This window comes from Vombatus ursinus, unplaced genomic scaffold (assembly GCF_900497805.2).
Source record: "Vombatus ursinus unplaced genomic scaffold, bare-nosed wombat genome assembly UNPS02014828.1, whole genome shotgun sequence".
NCBI lineage: Eukaryota > Metazoa > Chordata > Mammalia > Diprotodontia > Vombatidae > Vombatus > Vombatus ursinus.
In genome coordinates this window covers 2,389,590-2,411,435 of record NW_020954606.1, presented here as the reverse complement: position 1 = coordinate 2,411,435, position 21,846 = coordinate 2,389,590, and the positions used below count along the sequence as shown (strand labels likewise).

The 21,846-nt window shown below is 36.1% G+C and overlaps 1 protein-coding gene across 4 annotated transcripts in view; it reads left to right on the top strand.

Moving 5' to 3' along the window:
• The window catches only part of RHOBTB3 (Rho related BTB domain containing 3), an 83,450-nt gene that overhangs the window by 44,836 nt on the left and 16,768 nt on the right, over positions 1 to 21,846 (top strand). For all 4 annotated transcript variants that reach the window (XM_027838473.1, XM_027838475.1, XM_027838472.1 and 1 more), the window contains exons 8-9: positions 10,721 to 10,841; positions 19,228 to 19,401. In XM_027838473.1, coding sequence (XP_027694274.1) covers positions 10,721 to 10,841; positions 19,228 to 19,401 — 295 coding nt within the window. The remainder of the gene's footprint in view (positions 1 to 10,720; positions 10,842 to 19,227; positions 19,402 to 21,846) is intronic.

Below are 21,846 nucleotides of genomic sequence, written 5' to 3'. Positions count from 1 at the left end.
TCCTTTTGAACATTTCCATAGGCTCAGAGAACAGATTTCTTCAGTAACTTTTAGTTTAAGGTTTGCTTCAGTCTTTGGTTAAGCTTTATTTTGAGATATGATTTCTCACTAGAGAGCCAGGTCAACAATACTTCACTGGGTCAGAGTGTGTGCATGTGTGTGTGTGTGCATGTGTGCACCCACGTGGGTTCACGTATGCCTGTGAGTGCACAGTACTATTTTTTAAAAATAATTTTTAAATTTTCTTTGTTATAAACCTGACAAGAACTAACAAATGTAAGCATTTTCACATACAGAGAATGTTAAATAGAATTGTTTACAAAATTTGATTTCTATTATGTACAGTTTATTTTTTATGTACATGATAAATTTAGTATGTTAATTCCATAACTGTCTTCCTCGTCTCTGCTTCCCTCTGAACCTCTTTCTCTTCTCTTCTGTGCATTTAAAGAATTGCTTTGTTGACACTTTGTTGGCATTTTTTTTTCTGTATTGTTATTACTAGTTATCCATTCTTCCCCCAGTGCTCCCTTACTCAAAAAGAAAACAAAACTCTCTATAACAAATAAAGCATATTAAGCAAAACAACAGTAACAGCAGCAGCAACAGCACTATGAAAACTACACGTGGGCCATGTCTGAAATGTATGTTTCGTTCTGCACCTTTAGACCATCGCCTGTGTGTCAGGAGGTGGGATGCATGTTTCATCATCAGTCCTTTTGAGTCATTGTACTGAACAGCTGTCTTCTTCAGTCATAGCTGGTCATTGTGCTGATTAGTGTTCTTAAGGCTTTCAGATTATTTTTCTTGACAGTGTTATAGTCTTTTGATAATGTGTCCTGCTTCTATTCACTTAAATCTGAATTAGTTCATACTGGCCCTCTTCTCACTTCATTTCTTTTGGCACAGTAATATTCTATTACATTAATGTATCATCATTTGTTCAGCCATTCCTCAATTGATGGGCACGCTCTTCATCTCTACTTCTTGGCTACCATGAAAAGTGCTGATATGAATGTTTTTGTACAAATGAGTCCTAGTTGTGGTATTGCATAGAGAATTCACAGATTAGTGACTTTTGTGGTATTGTTCCAAATTGCATTGGAGTGGCTGTACAAATGCATAGTTCTACCAACAATACATTAGTATACCTGGTTCTCCCACAGTCCCTCCAACAATTGACATTGTCATTTTTATTTTTTGTTATCAGATCAAATCTTATGATTTCAATTATGAGTATGAGTATGAATAGAATTTCAGAATTGTTTTAATTTAGTTTTTCTACTAGTGATTTGAAATATTTATGCATATGATTATTCATAGACTAACTTTCTTCTTTTAAAAATTGCCTATTTCTATCTTTTAGCCACTTATTTATTGGGTAATGGCTCTTATTTTTATATATTTGAATCAATTCACTATGTCTTAGATATAAGATGTTTATCAGAGAAATTTCCTGCAAATTTTTTTTTCAACTGTTTCCCTCTAACTTTAACTTTATTGATTTTGTTTGTGGGAAACTTTTGAATTTTAGGTAATCAAAACTATTTTATCTCCTATCATATCTATCCTTTGTTTGGTCAAGAATTCTTCTCTTACCCATAGTTGCAAAAGGTATCTATCTGTTTCCCATCTCCTCTAATTTATGTGACTTTTTTTAAAAATAAAGATCATGTATCTATTTGAAGCTTATTATGGCATATGATGTGAGATGTTAATTTAAATCTAATTTCTGCTGGACTATTTTCCAGTTTCCCTAACACTTCTTGTCAAATAGTAAGTCATTACTCCAGTATGTGGAGTTCTGGGGTTTATCCAACACTATGCTACGATGTCTAATTGTTTCTGAATCTCTTTGAACTGATATCTTCCACTGAGCAACTTTTCTATTTTTTAACCAGGACCAAATAGTTTTGATAATTGCTGGATTGTAATACAGTTTGAGGTGTGTTCTGAGATGCTAGGCCCCCTTCCTTTCCTTTTCTTTTCATTATTTCCCTTAAGATTCTTGATCATTTATTGTTTCACATGAATTTTGTTATTTTTTCCTAGCTCCTTAAAGTAACCCTTTTGTAGTTTGGTATGGCACTGAAGAAATAAACTAAATTAGATAGTATTATCATTTTTATTATGTTAGCACAGCACAGCCATGAGCAATCAATATTTCTTTAGTTATTTAAGCTTGCATTTACTTCTATAAAGAATGTTTTGTATTTATAATCAAACAATTTTTGAGTATGTATTGATAGGTAGACTGCCAAATATTTTATACCTTCTGTAGTTATTTTGAATTGAATTTCTCTTTTTGTCTCTTACTGCTGGGCTTATTGGTGATATACAGGAAAGCTGATGATTTATGTGGATTTATTTTATATCCTACTATTTTGCTGAAGTAATTTTTTCAATTTATTTTCAGTTACATTTAGAGTTCCCTAAGGAGATTGTCATTATCTGTAAAAATGGATATTTTTGTTTATTCTTTACCTATGCTCATTCTCTCAATTTATTTTTCTTGTATTATTACTGTAGCAAACATTTCTTTTCTCTTTTTGGTGAGGCAGTTGGGGTTAAGTGACTTGCCCAGGGTCACACAGCTAGTAAGTGTCAAGTGTCTGAGGCCAGATTGGAACTCAGGTCCTCCTGACTCCAAGGCCAGAGCTCTATCCACTGTGCCACCTAGCTATCCCATGTAGCAAGCATTTCTTAAACTGTATCAAATACTAATGGTGATAACAGATAACCTTGCTTTACCCCTGATTTTATTGAAAGGACTTTTTTGTTTCTCCATTACATATAGCGTTCCCTGTTGATTTTAAATCCATACTGTTTCTCATATTAAGTAAAAGTCAGTTTATTACTATGTTTTTAAAATCAAATATATGCTATATTTTACAAAATGCTTTTTTCTACATCTATTGGTAGCATATGTTTTTTATTATTTTTATTTTTAATGTAGCCTATTATGTTAGTTGTTTTTAAAATATTTAAAATATTAAATCTGCATTTCTGGTATAAATCCAACCAGATTATAGTGTAAAATCTTTTAAATATGTTGTTGTAATCTCTTTTCTAATATTTTATTCAGTTTATCATCATTCATTTGGGATATTGGTCTATAGTTTTTGCTCTCTACTTTGTCTCTCCCTGATTTAGGTATGAAGATCACATTTGTGTCATAAAAGGAGTTTGGTAGGATCCCTTCTTTTTCTGTTTTATCAGATAGTTTTACCTAATATTGGAATTAATTATTCTTTGAGTGTTTGATAGGATTCACTGGTATATCCATTTGGTTGTGGATTTTATCCTTGGATTCATTTATGACTTGTTCAATTTCTTTTTCTTAGATTATATTTTTTAAATCCTCTTTCTTTTACTTTTAATCTGGGTGTTTTGTATTTCTATAAATATTTATCCATTTCATTTAAGTTATCAATTTTGTTGTTAGCTAGACAAAATAGTTGCCAATGACTTCCCTCTTTCCTCTTTATTTGTTGTGAATTCTCTTTTATTTTTTTATGTGGTTTATTTATTTTTATCTCTTTTAATCAAATTAACAATTTATCTCTTTAATTTTTTTTCAGAAAACAATTTTCTAGTTTTATCAATTCATCATTCTTTTGGGTTTCAATTTTATTTATTTACTTAATCTTGGATTTTCAGAAATTCTATCTTTGTGTTTAGTTGGAGTTTTATGATTTATTGCTTTTCTTATTTCTTAACTGCATGTCAAGTAATTCATCTGCTTTTTCTGTCTTTTGTTGATGAAAATATGTAGATATATACATTTCCCCTTCAAGACAGCTTTGGAGGCATTCCAAAAATTTTGTGATTTTTTTTTTATTGTTGTCATTTTCATTGATGAAATTCTCTATTGTTTCTATGGTTTCTTCTTTGACCTACTTATTGTATAGGATTAAATTATTTAGTCTTCACTTAAATTTGAATCTTTTCTTCAAAGGTGCTTTGTTGATTGTAATTTTTACTGCATTGTGGTCAGTAAAGCATGTGCTTAGTATTTATGCTTTTTTTGAAGTTTATGAAGTTTTTCTGCCCTACAATATAATCAGTTTTTGTAAAGGTGGTAAGCACAACTGAAAAATAGTGTTTTCCTTTCTTTTCCCATTCAGTCAGCAGAAAGCTATCATATCTATTTTTTCCTCAAGTGCTATTCATGTCCTGCTTTTTTGAGTTCACCCAAAGTATAATAAATTCTGCTCCAGCCCTTTGCATGTTAACTCTGGGTAAACCACAATATTTATAGTGTATTTCTTGTAAACTGTTGCAGAAGGAGACTACTATAACTGCTTGCTTTACATTCTTGCAGATAAAACCAATTAAAACTACGTCAGAGAGTTATCACTTCATTTCCAATTTATACCCTTCAAGAACAATTTTAATTTCTTTGGCATCCAAAGTCTTAAAAGCAATAAGGCTTCAGTTAGATTCTTAAGTTATTTTGCATGTGTCTTCAAGATGTTTTTTGCTCATTGATGAGTCTCCTAGAAATATTCTTATTTTTCGTTCAATAGGAGTTTGAGTTTCTGGACTCAGTTTCCCTGTATCCGTATATGTCATAACTCTAAGTTTTCTACTCCTTTCCAAATCAAGTCTCTATTCAGTTTGCTATATAAGTAGAATTATCAAAGTCACACTAGTCACTAGTAATATGGTCAGTTCCAAACATAAGCTCTTCTGCAGCTCTTCCTCCCATCGATACGTGTAAGCAGCTTGAAGAATTTGCAGCTTAAAACTGCACTAAGACTTTTGGGACAGAATATATAAATGCTCACTCTCTACACAGTGACTGATACATAGTAAGTCCTTCCTTAATAAATGTTTGTTGATTGACTCTTGAGTATTGTGTATTCCTTTCTTTCATATCCTCATATACTTTATCATCTCTTTGCCCAACCCTTTTTCCATAGAAGCAGGTGGTGAAAGAGAAGGAATGTGGTCAGCATTAGTGATTTTAATTGAATAGATCTGTTTCTACTTCATACTATCCCTTCCTTCATTTCCTCACCCATCCCCTGGTCACTGGTTCTTACAATTTCTTTGCATTTAATTCTTCCTGTATGTTTCAACCTATGAAGTTGAAGTTTATTTCCTTCCCAACTCCCTTTCCCTATCTTTTCCTATTTCCTTGTTGAGTTTAAAGTATTATTATATCAGACTTTTTGTGTATATGTCTGTAATTCAACCCTCCTTTGAGTTTCAGGTTTTTTTTTTTTGTGAGGCAAAGGGGTGAAATGACTTGCCCAGGGTCACACAGCTAGTAAGTGTCAAGTATCAAGTGTCTGAGGTCAGATTTGAACTCAGATCTTCCTGAATCCAGGACTGGTGCTCTATCCACTGCGCCATCTAGCTGCCCCTCAACCCTCCTTTGTTCGGTGCAGATGAGAGACTCTGCCTGTTTCCTCCACTCATTCCTTCATTTTTATATTGTATAGCCCAATAATGAGAAACAGTTGCATACCTTTTCCCCTCGTTTCTTCCCTGGTATATTACTTTTCCCTTCTTTTTTTCTTTCCTCTCTTAAGACCATCAATATGGAACAAAACCACTCCCAGACCCCAGTTATTCTTATTTAATTCCCTCTGTGATCCTTGAATTTTTAAGGATTCTAAAGGAACCCTTAACTCTCCTCTTATTAGAATGTAAAACTTCATCATCACTTAACCCCTTCCAGTTGCTCAAGTATATTTACTTTTCTGGGTTTCTCTTTACTCCTGTTATCTGCATTTCAAAGTTTTTATATAACTCCAGACCTTCTCATCAAGAGTGTTTAAAAATCTTTCTTTCCATTAAAGATCCATTTTTTTTCTCCTGTAGGATTATGTTAGTTCTCAAATCGTTTTTTTTGTTGTAAGCCTTCTTTATTTTGCCTTTTGAAATGTCACATCTGGGGCAGCTAGGTGGCGCAGTGGATAGAGCTCTGGCCTTGGAGTCAGGAGGACCTGAGTTCAAATCCAGCCTCAGACACTTACTAGCTGTGTGATCATGGTCAAGTCACTTAACCCCAACTGCCTCACCAAAACCAAAAAAAAACCCCAAAAAACAAAAAACCAGAAATGTCACATCCCAGGATTTTCTTGCTTTTAGATAGTTGTAGCTTCAGCATTTTATGTGATTGAAACTTTGTTTCCTTAGAACTTGAAATCTTTCTTTATCCTTGGATATTTTTTTTAATTGTAAGGTCTGGATTTTGGCTTTCATACTAATTAAAGTTTTAATTTTGAGGTTTCTTTTAGTAGGTGAATTTCTTCTGTTTTCACTTTATCCTCCAGTTTATGATTTCATGAAATGTGGCATCAAGGGTTTAGTCAGGGCTTTCAAGGAATCTAATTATTCTTAAATTATTTCCCCTTGATCTTTTTCCCATTTCCTTTGTTTTTGAGATGTGAGAAATGATTATTTCTCTCTTGTATTAATAACTAATTATTGAATCAGAATCAAGGTTTTTCCCCTTTTCTACTTCTTCATCCAGAAATCAAGCAGTGTGAGAAATCCTTCTAAAACACTTACCTAGCCAGGATGGCTGAGATCTTGTCAAAGACAGTAAAAGAAATTCTAAGTTTGAGCTAATGGGTACATTGCTGTTCATTGTATTTACTCAGAAAGTTCTGGGAAAATGTTGATGCTCCCATTTATTAGACAGGTGATATGGAAATTGATAAGTCTCTTTGACCAAGGTTTGGGTAACCCAATCCCTGTATCCCAAGACCCTTATTGTAATATAGCCCAGACTCATTGTAATATTCATTTTCTCATTAATTTTTAACTAATCAGAGTTGATTGTCACCCTCAGGAACACCTCCTCTTCCAAGGGCATATGAAGTGTGAGTCCACTGCCGTTGGGTTCTTTGGTCTAAGAAAGAGATAGCCAGGGGCATCTGGGTGGCACAGTGGATAGAGCACCAGCCCTGCAGTCAGGAGGACCTGAGTTCAAATCCGGCCTCAGATCAAACACTTGATACTTATTACTGTGTCACCCTGGGCAAGTCACTTAACCCTAACTGCCCAAAAAAAAAATAATTTTTTGAAAAAAAGAGATGGCTAGTTGACCCTCCTTTTATTAAAATGCTTGCATTATTAATAAAATGATTATATTACCCAGAAACTATGTCTCTTGAACTTTTTTAAATGCCACAGATAGTGGGTAGTTTACAACTTCTTTCACTTTTTTCCAGTCTTTTGTCTTTGTTCTAACTTTCAAGGAATTAATATAGTTATAAATGTGGTTTCAGAGGTTAAGAATAACTCATGTTTGTACATATCATCATAAAATTCTTGTGTATTTTAAACTTTAATAACTTTGGTCCCAGTTAGAGAAACATTTTATAAACAACTTTAAATGGCAAATTTATTAAATTTTTTGATGCGTACAATACATCATGTACTAGGTGTAGTCTTTAGTTTCTGCAACAAACAAAAACAGGTAGAATGGTCAAGAAGATAGATCCTGTTCTATGGTATGCAAAGGTCATAAACTCACAGATCCAGAACTGAAAAGGACCTCAGAGGTCATAGTCCATCACCCCATATTTTTATAGAAGAGATCATACATGTGTGTAGCAAATGAAGGCAAGATTCAATCCCAGGTTCTCAGGCTCCTAAGCTAGAGCTTTTTCCACTATCCCATAGTTGCCTGAAAGGAAAAATATATATGCTTTTGCCTTTTTAATTGCATTTTGTAAATTGTTTCTCTTATGATTGTAGCTTGTTATTTAGGCTTCAAAGTTGTTAGTTTATAGATTTAGAAACATCAGGAGGACTTAATTAAGATTTTACATATCTGTTTTCCAAATGAAGAAAAGGACATTTATCTACTTCTCTGTTGGAGAAGAAGCATGGGATAGAATAAAAGGCCTTTCCCCACCTGTTTCGTTGGCTACAGATAATGGCCAACAGTCCAGGGCATAGGTCTCTGTGGTATAGCTACAGCTTTTAGCCATAATCCAATTTAGCTAAAGCAGTCTGCAGCAAGGTACGCATAGATCATCTTCTATTTCTCTGGGTCCTCCAACTCTTTAGAGCTGAGGTTCATACTTTTTCTGTGTCATGAACTCCTGCAGCAGGCTGATGAAGCTTGAGGAACCCTTCTTAGTAGTTTTTTCAATGCATCAAATAAAATACATAGGATTGCAAAGGAAACCAATCATATTGAAATAATTATAATTTTTTTTTTAAATTAACAGACTCCTGCTTACAAATCCCTGCTTGAAAACTAGTTGTTTATGGGTATCTACAGAGCTATTTATCTGCATTCTCTCTCTTCCTGCTCTCCTTGTTTGGCTTGAAGTATATATGTTAAGAAACAGACTGGTTACATTGAAACATAATCGTGTGATGAGGAAGGAAGGTGGTGCTTTTTATTTTGAACACTCAACTGATCTTCAGACTGATAGTGACTGTTCAGGGAGGCTAATGACTTGTTAGCTTCGCAGCATAGTACTGTGGCAAATGAATTCATACTTATATCCTTTGAGGCTTCTCAGTGGAAAGTACTATATAACTACAAAGTACTAAATTCTTTTCTTCCCTCTGGAGTAGGAGATTTACTTTCTTTCCATGTGGAGGGAAGAAAAACACTTTCCACCCCGCTTTCTTAATTGTTCTGGGTTAAGGAGCAAATTAGCAAGCTGTCACCAGGAGCCAGACTCTCTGTCCTCTGTGAGACAACCTGCTGAAGTCCTCTTTCCACCCTCCACCTCCATCTCCCTCATCCCCCTGATCCCAGCTGCAACTGCATGAGTATGTATGATGATCCTGGGTGTAGGGAGCTGGGGGTGTGCCTTACAGAATCTGGGCCTTGTCTGTTGGCCAATCTTAACTTGGACTCCCTCTCTGGATGCATCTGCCATGTTCTGCACATGGCAGGGTAAGGCCAAATCAGTACCACTCTGCCCTCAAAAGCAGTTATTATTTTGATTCTGTTTTGTAATTCACGTTGGGCCATTCAGTTTGATTTTATTCATATTGCTTCACCCTTCACCTTGGTGAACAGCAGATTTCATTTTTGATCTTTTTTTTTCCTTTTTTGTTGTTTAGTCAACCATACTATAAAAATATGAATAAATACAAACATGAACATTAGCAGCAACTTATAAATAGACAGCATTAGTTACATATATATCTATATATCTAATATTTTATGACTGGCTTCTACTCCATATTGTACTTTTTATAATGAATGTATTTTAACATACTTATAAATTATGTAGCTATGTTTCTAATTTAAGATTTTCATATTTTTCGTAGATATGTTCATAATTCTCATAGCTTGTCAGACAAATATAATGCTTAGTTGCATTAATGTCCTCCAGCCTGATTAGCTATTCCATTAAGTATTTGGCATGTTTCCAGTTTTTTATTATTATAAGTGGTACAGTTATCACAAGCATCTTTGTTCAAAATGGCTCTTTTTCCCCCTTTCTATTTATTTCCTTGGGCTGTATTCCCAAGTAGTAGAATTAATAGGTCCAAAGGGATGGTCAATTGCATTGCTCTAGTTACATCTCTGGTTGAATCTCACTATATTGCTGCTTTCCATGAAGACTACATTAGTTTGCATGGCCACTGGTAACATATGCCTGTCCTTGTTTTTACCCAGCTTGGCCTGTTTGACTTTTATTGTTTCATTTAGGTTTGTTAATTTTACTAGAGTAAGTTGATACTTGATAGTTCTTTTAATTGGCATTGTTTTAATTCTTTGTGTGATTGAACTCTCCGAGTGTTTATTTGGTACTTATGTTACCTCTTTGGGGAAATAGCCTATTTATATCAGCTCTCCATCTGTAAAATGGGAAAAACAATATTTGCCCTCCCTACCTTATGGGATTGCTGTGAAGAAAGCACTTTGTACACCTTAAAGGATTATATGAATGTGAGCTATTATTACTTGATTATTAATTCTCATATACATGTATACACTCATATAAAATGGATAATAATGATTTTTTTTAGTTTACAACTGTGTGGTATTCAAAAACTCTCTAATGTTTGTGTCACTGAAAAGCAACAATAGTAGGGTGTGCAGTGATGGGGAAAGGAAGATCTTAAGATCATCTTGTTTTTATCTTTTTTTTTTAGTAAGTTGTAGATTCAGTGACTGCTTTGAATAAGAATTCACTTTTTTAGAGTGCTTTTTGAGCCCTATTTTATTAGTTCTTCTTGTGAAATAAGCTGGTGTTAGCTTGCCTTGAAAATTGAGACACAGGCATATTACACCAATAAATCAATTTCAAGATTAAGCAACTTGGTTCCTCTGGGACAGGTCACTGCTAAGCTTATTGAGTTTTGCAATGTTAGCTCATTGCCATATGTAGGTTTATAATATTATCTTTGTTGATGTTATAATTACCATAAAAACTGTACTAAATCATGACATGGGTTCTTAGATGTGGAGGATGGATTAAATTAGTAGCTCTCAACCTTTTGCACATGGTAGAACTAATAGTAATATCCTTGAAAATTACTGTTTTTATGCCCTTTAACAAATGTATGGTTTATTTTAAAAAAATACATGGGTTGTTTCAGGATTCCTTGTAGCTCAGTTTATAAAACACTGGATTAGATAATTCTAATTCCTGTCTACGTCTAAAAGGCTCTGATCTTAAAAGAAATGGACAATTTATAATGATTATGCTTCTGGTTCAAAATAATCAAGCCTATTGTTCAACATTTTTTCCCTTATGTCTTTTTTTTTAATGCCTTATAGATGAATTGCCTGAAGAATTGCAGATCCTATCAGACCAAAAGACCCCTATGGCTTTATAATACTTCTCTCAGGTTTTTCTTTAATACACCCATGCTTGCTGATGTTATCTTCAAAATCCAAGGTACAGTATGCTTTGTAGTTGTCCAAATGAGTGTTTTTATTTCTTACTCCTCGTACCTGTACATCTCATTTGCAGCTTTAGACATTTTTAGGGGAGAACGATTATGATCAAGGATTATGACTAAATCTTGCAGGGAAGAATGCATTTTACTAAAATAACAAAAGCAAATGATACTTTTCTTACCAACACCTTTCTTAAAACTTAGGAATCAAATAGCAATAATGTTTGCTGTGTTTCACCAATCAATAAGTATTTGTTAAGCACTCACTGTGTGCCAGATACTGAGAGAGATGCTGGATATACAAAAACAAAAAAAAAATTTTAAATCCTTGCCCTCAAGGAGCTTTACCACCTTTTGGTGGAGACAACATTTACACATGTATATGAAATAAATAAAAGTTATTTGGGAGCAATGGGAAAGTCATTAGCAGCTGGAGGATCTGGGGATCAGAAAAGGCCTTATGTGGGAAATGACTTCTGATCTGAGCTTTGAAGGAAACTAAGGATTCTTAGGGCAGCTAGATAGCACAGTGGATAGAGTGCCAGGTCTGGAGTTAGGAAGACATGAGTTCAGATGTGACCCCCACACACTTACTAGCTGTTTGAGCCTGGGTAAGTCACTGAATCCTGTTTGCCTCAGTTTCTTCATCTGTAAAATGAACTGGAGAAGGAAATGGAAGACCACTCCAGTATCTTTGCTATAAAAATCCCAAATGGAGTCGTGAAGAGTTGCACACAGCTGAAACAACTGGACGACAACAATAACAAAGGATTCTTAGAGATAAGGGTGAGAAGAGTGCATTCCAAGCATGGGGCACCTTTCTGAGCAAAGGCATAGAGATTAGAGGTGGAGTTTCACATGTGAGGAGCAGCAAAAAGGCCTGTTTGATAGACTGTAGAATATTTGAAGCAGAGTAATGTATAATATGGCTGGAGTCAGATTATGAGGGACTTTAAATGCTGAACAAAAGAGTTTGTATCTGATTCTCTAGGTAATGTTGAGTCATTCAAGTTGATTAAGCAGAAAATGCACTCCATCTTTGAGTAGGTATTTAATCATTCTGTGTATTTATATGTGCACATATTTTCTCCCCTGATAGAATTCAAGCTCCTTGAGGTAGAAATGCTCTCATTTTGTCTTTATATTCCCAAGTGCCTAACGTATATCAAGTTCTTAAGTATTCACTAATTTGTCAGCTGAATGAGTAATCTGGACAGGTCTGTGCTTTAAAACAAAATTACATTTGGAAGCTGTGTAGAGGATGAGTTGGGGAGGGGGAGAGACCATAGACAGAGAAACCAATTAGGAAGCTATTTGAACCAAGATGGTGACCTTGTGAATGGAGAGAAGGAGACAAATGTGGGAGACGCAGAGGTAGAATCAATGACACTGAGCAACTGATTGGCTGTGTGGGGTGAGAGAGAGGGAGTAGTAGCAGAAGACCCCATGATAGCGAACCTGGATGGCTAGGAGGAGGTGTACCCTCAGCATCAGTAGAGAAGTTTGGAAGAGAAGGGAGTTTGAGGGAAAAGATACTGAGCTTAGGGTTTATTATATGGCTTTGCATGTTCATTTGTTCATTAGATTTTTTTTTCCATTGAAACTTCACTTATTTCACTTTGATGCTTATTTTGATCAACTCTCTTTCTTTTTCACTCAAAGTAAATATCCGTGACTAGGTTATTTGTACAACTACCACACAATCAAGTTTTTTCCTTATTCCTATGGGAGAGTAACACTTCCTTTATCTAATAAATTTTTATAACTGTAACTCTTTAGCCTAATATATATAGCTTTGAAACTTTCCACAAATTGAAATATAATCATCATTAAAATTAAATTGAAAGATTGAGAAAACAGGTAAATTCACTTACGAAGGTTAAAAGTATTCATTACTGTATGCCTACGTTCAATTTTAAAATTATGATCAAATCATGTGTTTTTATGAAGATAGGAAGACCACAGTGTAAATTTTATATAAAAGTGAATATATTGTAATTAATATAAGCTTTTGATTCTGGGAACCACTCTCTAGAGACTTTCATTTTACCATTAAGCTTTGTCATTTGCCAAGATAAAGAGAGATTTGGTAACTTTCCAGAATGCAGCTTGCCAAGCTGCTGTCACCATGCTATATAATGTGGGCCAATGATACCAAAAATAATTCGATAAGAATATCACTGAAGTAATAATCCTGCAGAAAAGCAAGAAATGGACCACTAACCTCTAGGAGCCCATTCCTCACTGAGAAACTTAATTGGTTCTCTCTAAATGTAAGCATTGATTAGTTTTTAATGGGAATTACTCTGATTATCAGTGTTTAAATAATCTACACCAAGACCTCTTCTGTACAATGAATAACTCACAGCTTATTGTAAATTTGAAGGCTAAATCTCTAGCTTGTCTCACCCTAATAACGCAAGGGCTTGACATTTAAGCAATCAGAACTTTAACTGTGTATATGTGTATATGTGTATGCGCGCGTGCATGTACATGGTGTGGGAGAGGGGTAGTCTTACTCATAGCTATAAATAATCAATGCAAATGCTGTTCTGGGGATTAAATCAGTATCTTGTATTTATTTAAGATTTTTCCTTAAATTATCAGTTATATATTCTTACATAGCAATATAATGAGAGCAAAACTTTTACGTGTTATTTTCAAAAAGTTTATATTCCAGTAGAAAATAATGTAATAATCCAGCTTGTGCTATAGAAAAACTCTCTGTTAGTGATCTGTTTATTTTGCAGTTAGTGAAGAATAAGGGTCCTTTTTTTTTTTTCTAAAAGTTTTTTTCTTGTTGTCCTGATATGTACATTTATGCTATTTCCTGAATTTAATTAATTTGAATACAGTCTTCTCTTTTCTCCTATCCACAAATTATGTAAGTTATTATTGTTACATTTTGAAGAGGGAAGGGATTAAGTTAGGAAAGGTCCTGGCAGGCAAGTATCTTATGCATCCTTATTTACAAGTCTTGCTTAAGAAGCCTTAAAGTGAAACACCATACATGAAACTAAAACATAGTATTCAGTTCAGGTAATTCAGTTCAGTTTAATTCTGTAGGTTAGTAAGCCCTGACTATGTGTGAGGTTGGGCAGTTAGGTGACACAGAGGATAGAGCGCCTGGCCTGGGGTCAAGAAGACACCTCTTGCTAAGTTTAAATGTGACCTGTAAAGCTCCATTGGCTCACAGTTGCCAGACTCTTCTCTTTGTCATTTAAAGCCTTTCACAATCTGACTCTAATCTACCTTTCCAAAATAATTATATGTTAATTATTATACTATGTAACACTTATTAGCTATGTGACCCCTAGCAAGTTATTTACTCCTGTTTGCCTCAGTTTCCTCGTCTGTAAAATGAGCTAGAGAAGGAAATGGTAAACCACTCCAATATCTTTACTAAGAAAACCCCAAATGGGATCACAAAGAGTCAGAAATGACTAAAACACAACAATAAATTTTATCATATTCATATATTGTAATTGGTATAGCCATTCCCCAATTGATGGTTGCCTTACATTTTCCAATTATTTGTGACCATAGAAAGAACTGATATAAATATTTTAGTACATGTTGGTCCTTTTCCTTTTCCATCTTAGAGTACAGACATAGCAGTGGTATTGCCGGGTCAAAGGATATGAATAGTGTAACAGCTTTTTGTACATAGTTCCCAATTAATGAACCAGTTCACAGCCCCACTTTGCTGCCAGCATTTGTCATTTTCCTTTTTTTTTGTTGTTGTTAATTTTGCCAAGCTGAGATGTATGAAGTGGAACCTCATAGTTGTTTTTGTTTGCATTTCTCTGATTCCTAGTGATTTAGAGCGTTTTTCATATAGGTATTGATAGCTTGGCTTTCTTCCTCTGAAACTCCCTCTTCAGATCATCTTATCATTTCTCTGTGTAGTATAGTTGGAGATCTGATACTACCAGGTCCTCCTCCTTCCCATTTGTTTTTCATCAACTCTCCTTTGATTCTTGAGCTTTTCTTTCTCCAGATGAATTTTGTTATTTTTTCTGCCTGAGAAAGCATTATCATTAAAGGCAGGGAGGAAGATAGTATTCTGCAGGAGGGATTGATTAACAATGCTAAACACTACAGAGGAGTGAAGGAGAAGAGGCCATTTTGATTTTGCAAGTAAGACGACATGGGTACTGCAAAGAAATAAATTTTAGTCAAGTGCTGGCGTAGGAAGCCAAATTGTAAGAGGCTGAAAAATAAATGAAAATTGAGGAAATGGAAGCAATTAGTTTAACTTTTTCTAGGAGTTTGGCTTCAGAATAGAGGTGAGACAGAGGATTATATCTTTTTCTCCCAATTAACAGAACTTTTTTCTCCCACCTTCTTTCCCCTTTTGGGAAAAAAAATGAAAACAAAACCCTTAACAAATTAGCATAGTCAATCAAAACTAATTCTTTCATTGGCCTGTCCAGAAATGTTACACGTCTCAAACTGTATCCTGAGGCCATCACTGCTCTGTTAAGAGGTGGGTAACACGTTCCATCATCCTGCAGAATCATGGTTGGTCATTGTTTTGATCAGAGTTCTTAAATCTTTCAGAGTTGTTTGACAGGGACAATAGCCAAGTCAGCTGAAGATTTTTTTTGTTTATTTTTAAAGATAGAGAGATCTGGGAATGATTATAGGCGTCAGAAGAGGAGCCAAAAGGTAGAAATAGATTGAAGGTAAAAAGACAGATTAAATAATTACAAGGGAAGCCTAGGTAGAAAGAGTTGGCCTTAAAATCACAAGAAGGAGGGGCTTTGCAAGGAGAAGACTCTCTTCATTCCCTGATTCTGGAGCAAAGGGGAATGAAGGATGATTGAGGGTTGGAGATGTAGAATTGGAAAGAAGAAGGAACTCTTGAAGGATGGCTTCTTTTTTCTCAGTAAATAAGAGTAGAGGTCTTCTGTTGAAAGGGGCCGCCAAGATCAATCTTTTGGTTTACAAAAGGCAACCAAATGACCATCCTTTTATTAATTATTTGCTAGCCATAATTAATACATTGCTTAATTACTCAGAAATTGTGTCTCTTGAACTTTTCATATGTCATACCTCTGAGGTTGCTTCTGCCTCTAAATCTATGATCCTACTACTTGAAGTGTACTCATATGGCCTTGCATTAGGTAAAAACCAAATCCTGGTTTTATTCCTGTCTATAGGGTCTTGGAGTTATGGAGTCTACTCTGCTGATTTTATTAATGAAGACACTGAGGCTGCAGGAGGTTAGACAGTTAATTAATGGTACCACCTCCCAACTCCTCTCCCTCCCCCCCCACCCAGAACCAAAATCTCCTCATTCTCAATTCAGCCCTCTTTCCATTGTAGCATCTTAACAGTCAGCAAATGATGTGAGAGCAGGAACCAGCAGCTTGATTTCTCTCTCACTTGTAGAAGCTGGCAGCCTCAGCCACCCACCATGTCAGGGGACAGCTGGTGGAAAGGAGACCATGTGGTGTAGTGGGAAAATCATTCACTGCACTGGGAGTAGAAGCTTGGTGTCTGATCTTGGCAGAGGAAAGAATTGTTTTTATGGAATTAAAAAAAAAAAGCAACTCCAAATTTTTGATCTCATTGTATTTTCAAACAAAACTACCAGGCTCTTCCTTCACCCAGGGTTTCACTTTTCAAAGGTAGAAGGATAGTTGTTTCAAAACTCATTTCTCAATATAATTAATAGTTTGGGTTATTGAAGTGTTGTTGGTACTTTTAAAAGCCTTTTAAAAACAGTTGATCTTGAAAGCTCTGTTTAAACCCGTTCTGGTGGCTTAGTGAATTCCCTGCTCACCCACAGCCCCACTCCGTATCTTTCTTGGTGCAATAGGACTCTTACTATTTATACCACAACAGTAGGGTCTTTTGATTTGTTTAAAAGGGTATATTTAAATTTTTTGGTTGTATTCCAGTTAAATCTGTAAGTCTTAAGGTTGTATGTCTAATGCCATTGTGCGTTTGACCACATTGTTGATCTCTGTATATAGATAATACAGACATACAAGCTGAGACAACTAGCATGCTTTTCTAGAAAAACTGTTTCCTTATATTACTGTAGAACTTATTTGAACTCAGCTGCACAGTCCTAAAAAGGGTAAGGAAAAGAAAGGGGAGAATGGTGCTAATTGGGTACAAGTATGATGATTAAATCACAACAGGGGTTAAGACTTATTCTTCCCTGAAAAAGAGTCCATATGTCAAGTTTTATGAGCTGGTATAGAAATTGTATGGTCAGCTGATGGGTGGTAGTTTTTGGACAATTATACTTGCTGGAAAGATAATCATGGAGGTTGAGCTGGGGCTGCCTTTTAGGCCTAATGGTGTAGAACCATAATGAGGCTGGGTAATCGGGGATTTGTACCAGGACATCAAAATTTAGAAGAGACTGAGAGCATTCGTAGCTCTCTAGCACTTAGAATAATTTATTAAAATGGAAAGCTACCAGATAGCTCTTCTCATGGCCATGCCCCAGGTGTTCTGTGCTGCAGCCTCCCCAACAGCATCTGAAGATGTGTTTCATGCATATTGCCCCTAGCCTATTTGTACTGCTTGACCTGGGCACAAAATGATTATTTAAAGTTTTGTAAGAGAATGTAGTGGTGATGATGAGTCATATTTAGAAAGTGCTTTAAGTTTGCAGAGTGGCGTACATAAATTATTTCATTTGATCCTTGGTATTATTAACCCCATTTTACAAATAAGGAATCTAGGATACAGAGAGTTTTAGTGACTTGCCCAGGGTCATACAAGTAGTAAGTATCAGAGGCAGAATTTGAACCCAGTCTTCCTGACTTAACTGTAGTGCTACGAATTATGCCATGCTGCCTCAGAAACTTGCACAGGAAGAAGTCCAATGTATGTAAATATTCTACACTGAGCAGTTAATGGAGTTCTTTCATCTCTTTGATGCTGGAGATATTGTTGGTAACTCATTTTCGCACCCCAGCAGTAGCTTTTGCATCATCCTCGAGGTTGATAGCATGGTTCTTCATTTCCTATGGTGGAAGGAGCCGTGAACATTTCCTACCATCCGTCCGTTGAGTTCTCTCTTCTTGTGGCGACGTAACATGGAGGCCAGTGTCCTTTGTTCTTGCTGCCTAGCTTGCAGGTGGCTCCTACAGAGAGCTGACAAGGCTTTATTAGTTTCTCAGATTCTTTTATATGGGATATTCCAAGTTTTAAGTTGCTAAAACTTATTTTATTTTACTTTATTTAAAAATTGGGGTTTTTTTTAGCATTCATTTTTTCATTTTTAGTTCCAAATTCTCTCCCTTCCATGAGCCACTTCCTCACCTGTTGAGAAGGCAAGCAATATGATACCCATTGGAATACCCTGTATTTTAAATGGGCTCAGAGTGAGACTAGGCTGTGCTCTTTTCAAGTGTAAAGGGGCTGAGTTTTTAAAGCAACCATTTCCCCCCAAGAGTAGCTGTAGTGCATCAGAGAAGAAACAGACTTCTAAGGAAATGGCAGCCCTTCTGGAAAGCCAATCCCCAAAAAAGAGGAAGGAAGGGAGTCAGCTTTTATATAGCACCACTATGTGCCAGGCACTGTGCTAAGCACTTTACAAATATCTCATTTGATCCTCATAACACCCCTGGGAGGGGGGGGAGTGCTATTATTATTCCCATTTTACAGTTGAGGAAACTGAGGCAAACAGACATTAAGTGATGAGTCAAATAGCTAGTCAACATTTGAGGTTGAATTTGAACTCGTTTTCCTGACTCCAGGCCCAGGGCTCTATCTGTTGTGCTGCCAACTGGTCTCGGTGACAACCCTAAACTTTATCAGTAGGGTTAGAACTATTAACCATGACCCCTACAGGAAAAACTGCTGGCCCATTACTGGCCTGTCTCAGAAACTCGACATATCTTTCACCCTTTTTTCATTGCCACTCACCACTACTTCTTCAGATTAGCCAAATTTAGCCAGGAATATATAAGTGGAATAACCAGGAAGGAGTGGTATCATTTCCTGGGGAAGTACATGGTGTTAGTGGTTGATTAGTTATTATTGTTAGTTCAGGTTAATTAGGAAGGACCATTTTCTAAATGTTGAAATAATGTCAATTATCATACATAAGTTTGGTGTTTCTGTTTCCTGGCATTTATAAATTAAGCATTAACTAGTTAGCTGACTTATAAGTTGTTGTATTCAAAATGCAATCTAAAGTTTCATTTATTTGCCAACTGAAGGATATCCGAGGAGGTGCTTTTGAATTATACTGAACATGACCCATAAAATCATCTTCTAAGAATAAGCCCAAACTCTGCTGAGTGAGATACTTGATCTAGAATACATATTGGTCCAATGACAGGCCATCTTAAGGTGTAATTTATAGTTTACTTAACTTCTCTGACTATAAACCTTGTTCTCTGAATTTCACAGGCTCTACTGTGCCAGCCCACAGAGCTGTCCTGGTGGCTCGTTGTAAGGTGATGGCTGCTATGTTTAATGGCAATTACCTTGAAGCCAGTAGTGTGCTGGTTCCAGTTTATGGTGTTTCCAAAGAGACTTTCCTTTCCTTTCTAGAGTACCTGTATACAGACTCCTGTTGCCCAGGTAAGCAAAGCTAACGTTCATTTCAGTTCAGTCTAGCAAGTTTTACTGAGCATCTTCTATGTACCCCAGGCAGTGTTAGGTTCTTGGGATCTCAAGATAAAAGATTAAGAATCCCTGCCTTTGTGGAATCTACAATCCATGGGATGCTGGATCATGGTTTTACTTATGTTACTCCTTTTCATCTATTTTGATCAATTAATTTTCAATAAAATCCATTTTCTTTCAAGGTGTGTCAGAAGTTGAATTTACAGGAGTTTCTATGCAACTGTGAGAAGTTTTAGACTATATCATATTTGTGTAATCACTTTGCGTGGTCTGAGTTGAAGACCAATAACTGGACATTCCCTTTGGGGCAGATATAAAACCCCTATGAAGCTTTAAAATCACTGTGGAGATGGAGTGCCAAGGCCCCGGGATCTGGGGCTGGCTTATGGGAGTTTATGACTCCTCCAAATTTGTAGGTACTCATCTTGGGGAAGCTTCAGCTACCCAGAGTAGGGAGGAAAGGAGTCAGGGGAAAGAGAACCTCTGATTTAGGGCTGATTTTTGATCAGAAGATCCCTAAGAGATCTGAAATTATTCTGTCCAATACATTTTGCTCCCTCGGGCTTCTGTATTGTTCTAAGGAGAAACTGGTTCTGAAAGGCCAAGTTTAAACTAAATCTTCATAAGACACTTCCAGAAGAGTCATTCAGGATGCCCAGGGGAGTGCTAGAATTTCCTTGTCCTGATCTCTCCAGGACATTCCTGGGCTAGGAGCCAAAACCATGTGTCAGCAACAGATTGGAAGCCTCTCTTGTTCTGGTCCTTCTGGCCCAAACTTGTGCCTTGGGGATGTTATGAGGCCCCTTCCCCCAATCCCTGAGGGACATGACAGTATGGGCATGGAGCCAATGCCCAAGTGACAAGCCTATTGTGACATGTACTAGATAGGACATTAGGTGCCCATTAATGAGAGCAGCAGCAAGCCACTTATCAGTGAGAGTTCCTTCTTGAGGTTTACTTCTTTTTTATTTATTTATTTTTTTAACTATCCTTCCCTTCCTTTGGAATTATAATTCACTAAAGTAGAAAAATAAGCTTACTTCCCATTTGAAATTCATGTAATGAGTCCATCCAGTGGAAAGTTTTGCAAGTTGTAAAAATCAAAATTTCTTGTCTTATAGGTTGTTTTTCTTAGACCGATGACTGTTATTATGATTGGATCTGTTAATTGAGGAGGTAGTTAAGTAAGGATCAGTTAATCAAGTTTCTTTTGTTTATGTGTTTCTACTAACAAAGAGGAGAAAGTAGGCCAAAATTGGAGCCAGACAAGCCGAGTTTGAAACCAGGCTCTGCTACTTAATTCCTGTGGCCTTGTACAAATCACTTTACCTTTGTGGGCCTTATTCTCCTCATCTATAAAATGAAGGGTAGCATTCAATGGCCCCTCCCACCCTAGATCTTTGATCATATGATCTTTTTTTTTGTTGTTAGGCAGTGGGGTTAAGTGACTTGCCCAGGATCACATAGCTAGTAAGTGTCAAGTGTCTGGTCTGAGGCAGGATTTGAACTCAAGTCCTCCTGACTCCAGGGGTGGTGTTCTATCCACTGCACCACCTAGCTTTTCCCTCCTTGCTATCATATGATCTTAAGTAGATAAAAAGCAAAGGTGGTGTTCACCATCAGATGTTTTGTGGTGCACTTGCATTCACTATCCTACATGTTACAATCTATCTTGTTATTTTAGGCAGGGCCATTCAAATCTTTAGACTTGAGACTTGTTCAGATATTTGAAGTGATAGAGAAGTTTGATTTCTTAGTAACTAAGTTGCAACTAGCAAGTAACAAAAAATGTCAGAAAAAAACAAAAAAGAATGAAGGTCACTAAAGATGGGTACAAGTCCATGGAGCACCTAATGTGGCATAGTAGATAGAGTACTGGACCTGGATACAGGAAGATCTGGGTTCAGATCCCACCTGTGACCCTTGATGGTTATGTGACCTAGCACAATAATACCTATTTCGAGTGCTGTGAGACTCAAATGAGGTAATGTTTGCAAAATGCTTTACAAATTTTAAAGCCCTGTACGAATACCAGCAATTATTACCAGTAGGGTGTGGAAAAGCTATGAGTCAGAGAAAATAACCAAGTCATGCTCAATGCTGGGATGCAAACATTAGAAATATTGCATACAGTACCTGAAATGATTTTCCTATTACGCTCAACATTAGTCAGACACTTTTCAGAGTACTCTGGCCACTTATATCATAACCCACATAGCTAGAGGAATGTGAAGAACTTAAAAGAGGGTTAAGATGAAAACTACCAAGATGACTAGAAGACTGGAAAATCCTATCTATGAGGAAAGTTTCAAACCAACAAATAATTTATTTAAAAAAAAACTGGAGAGGAAATTCAGGAGAAGAAAATGCTGATGTATGAATTGTTGATAATTTTCAACA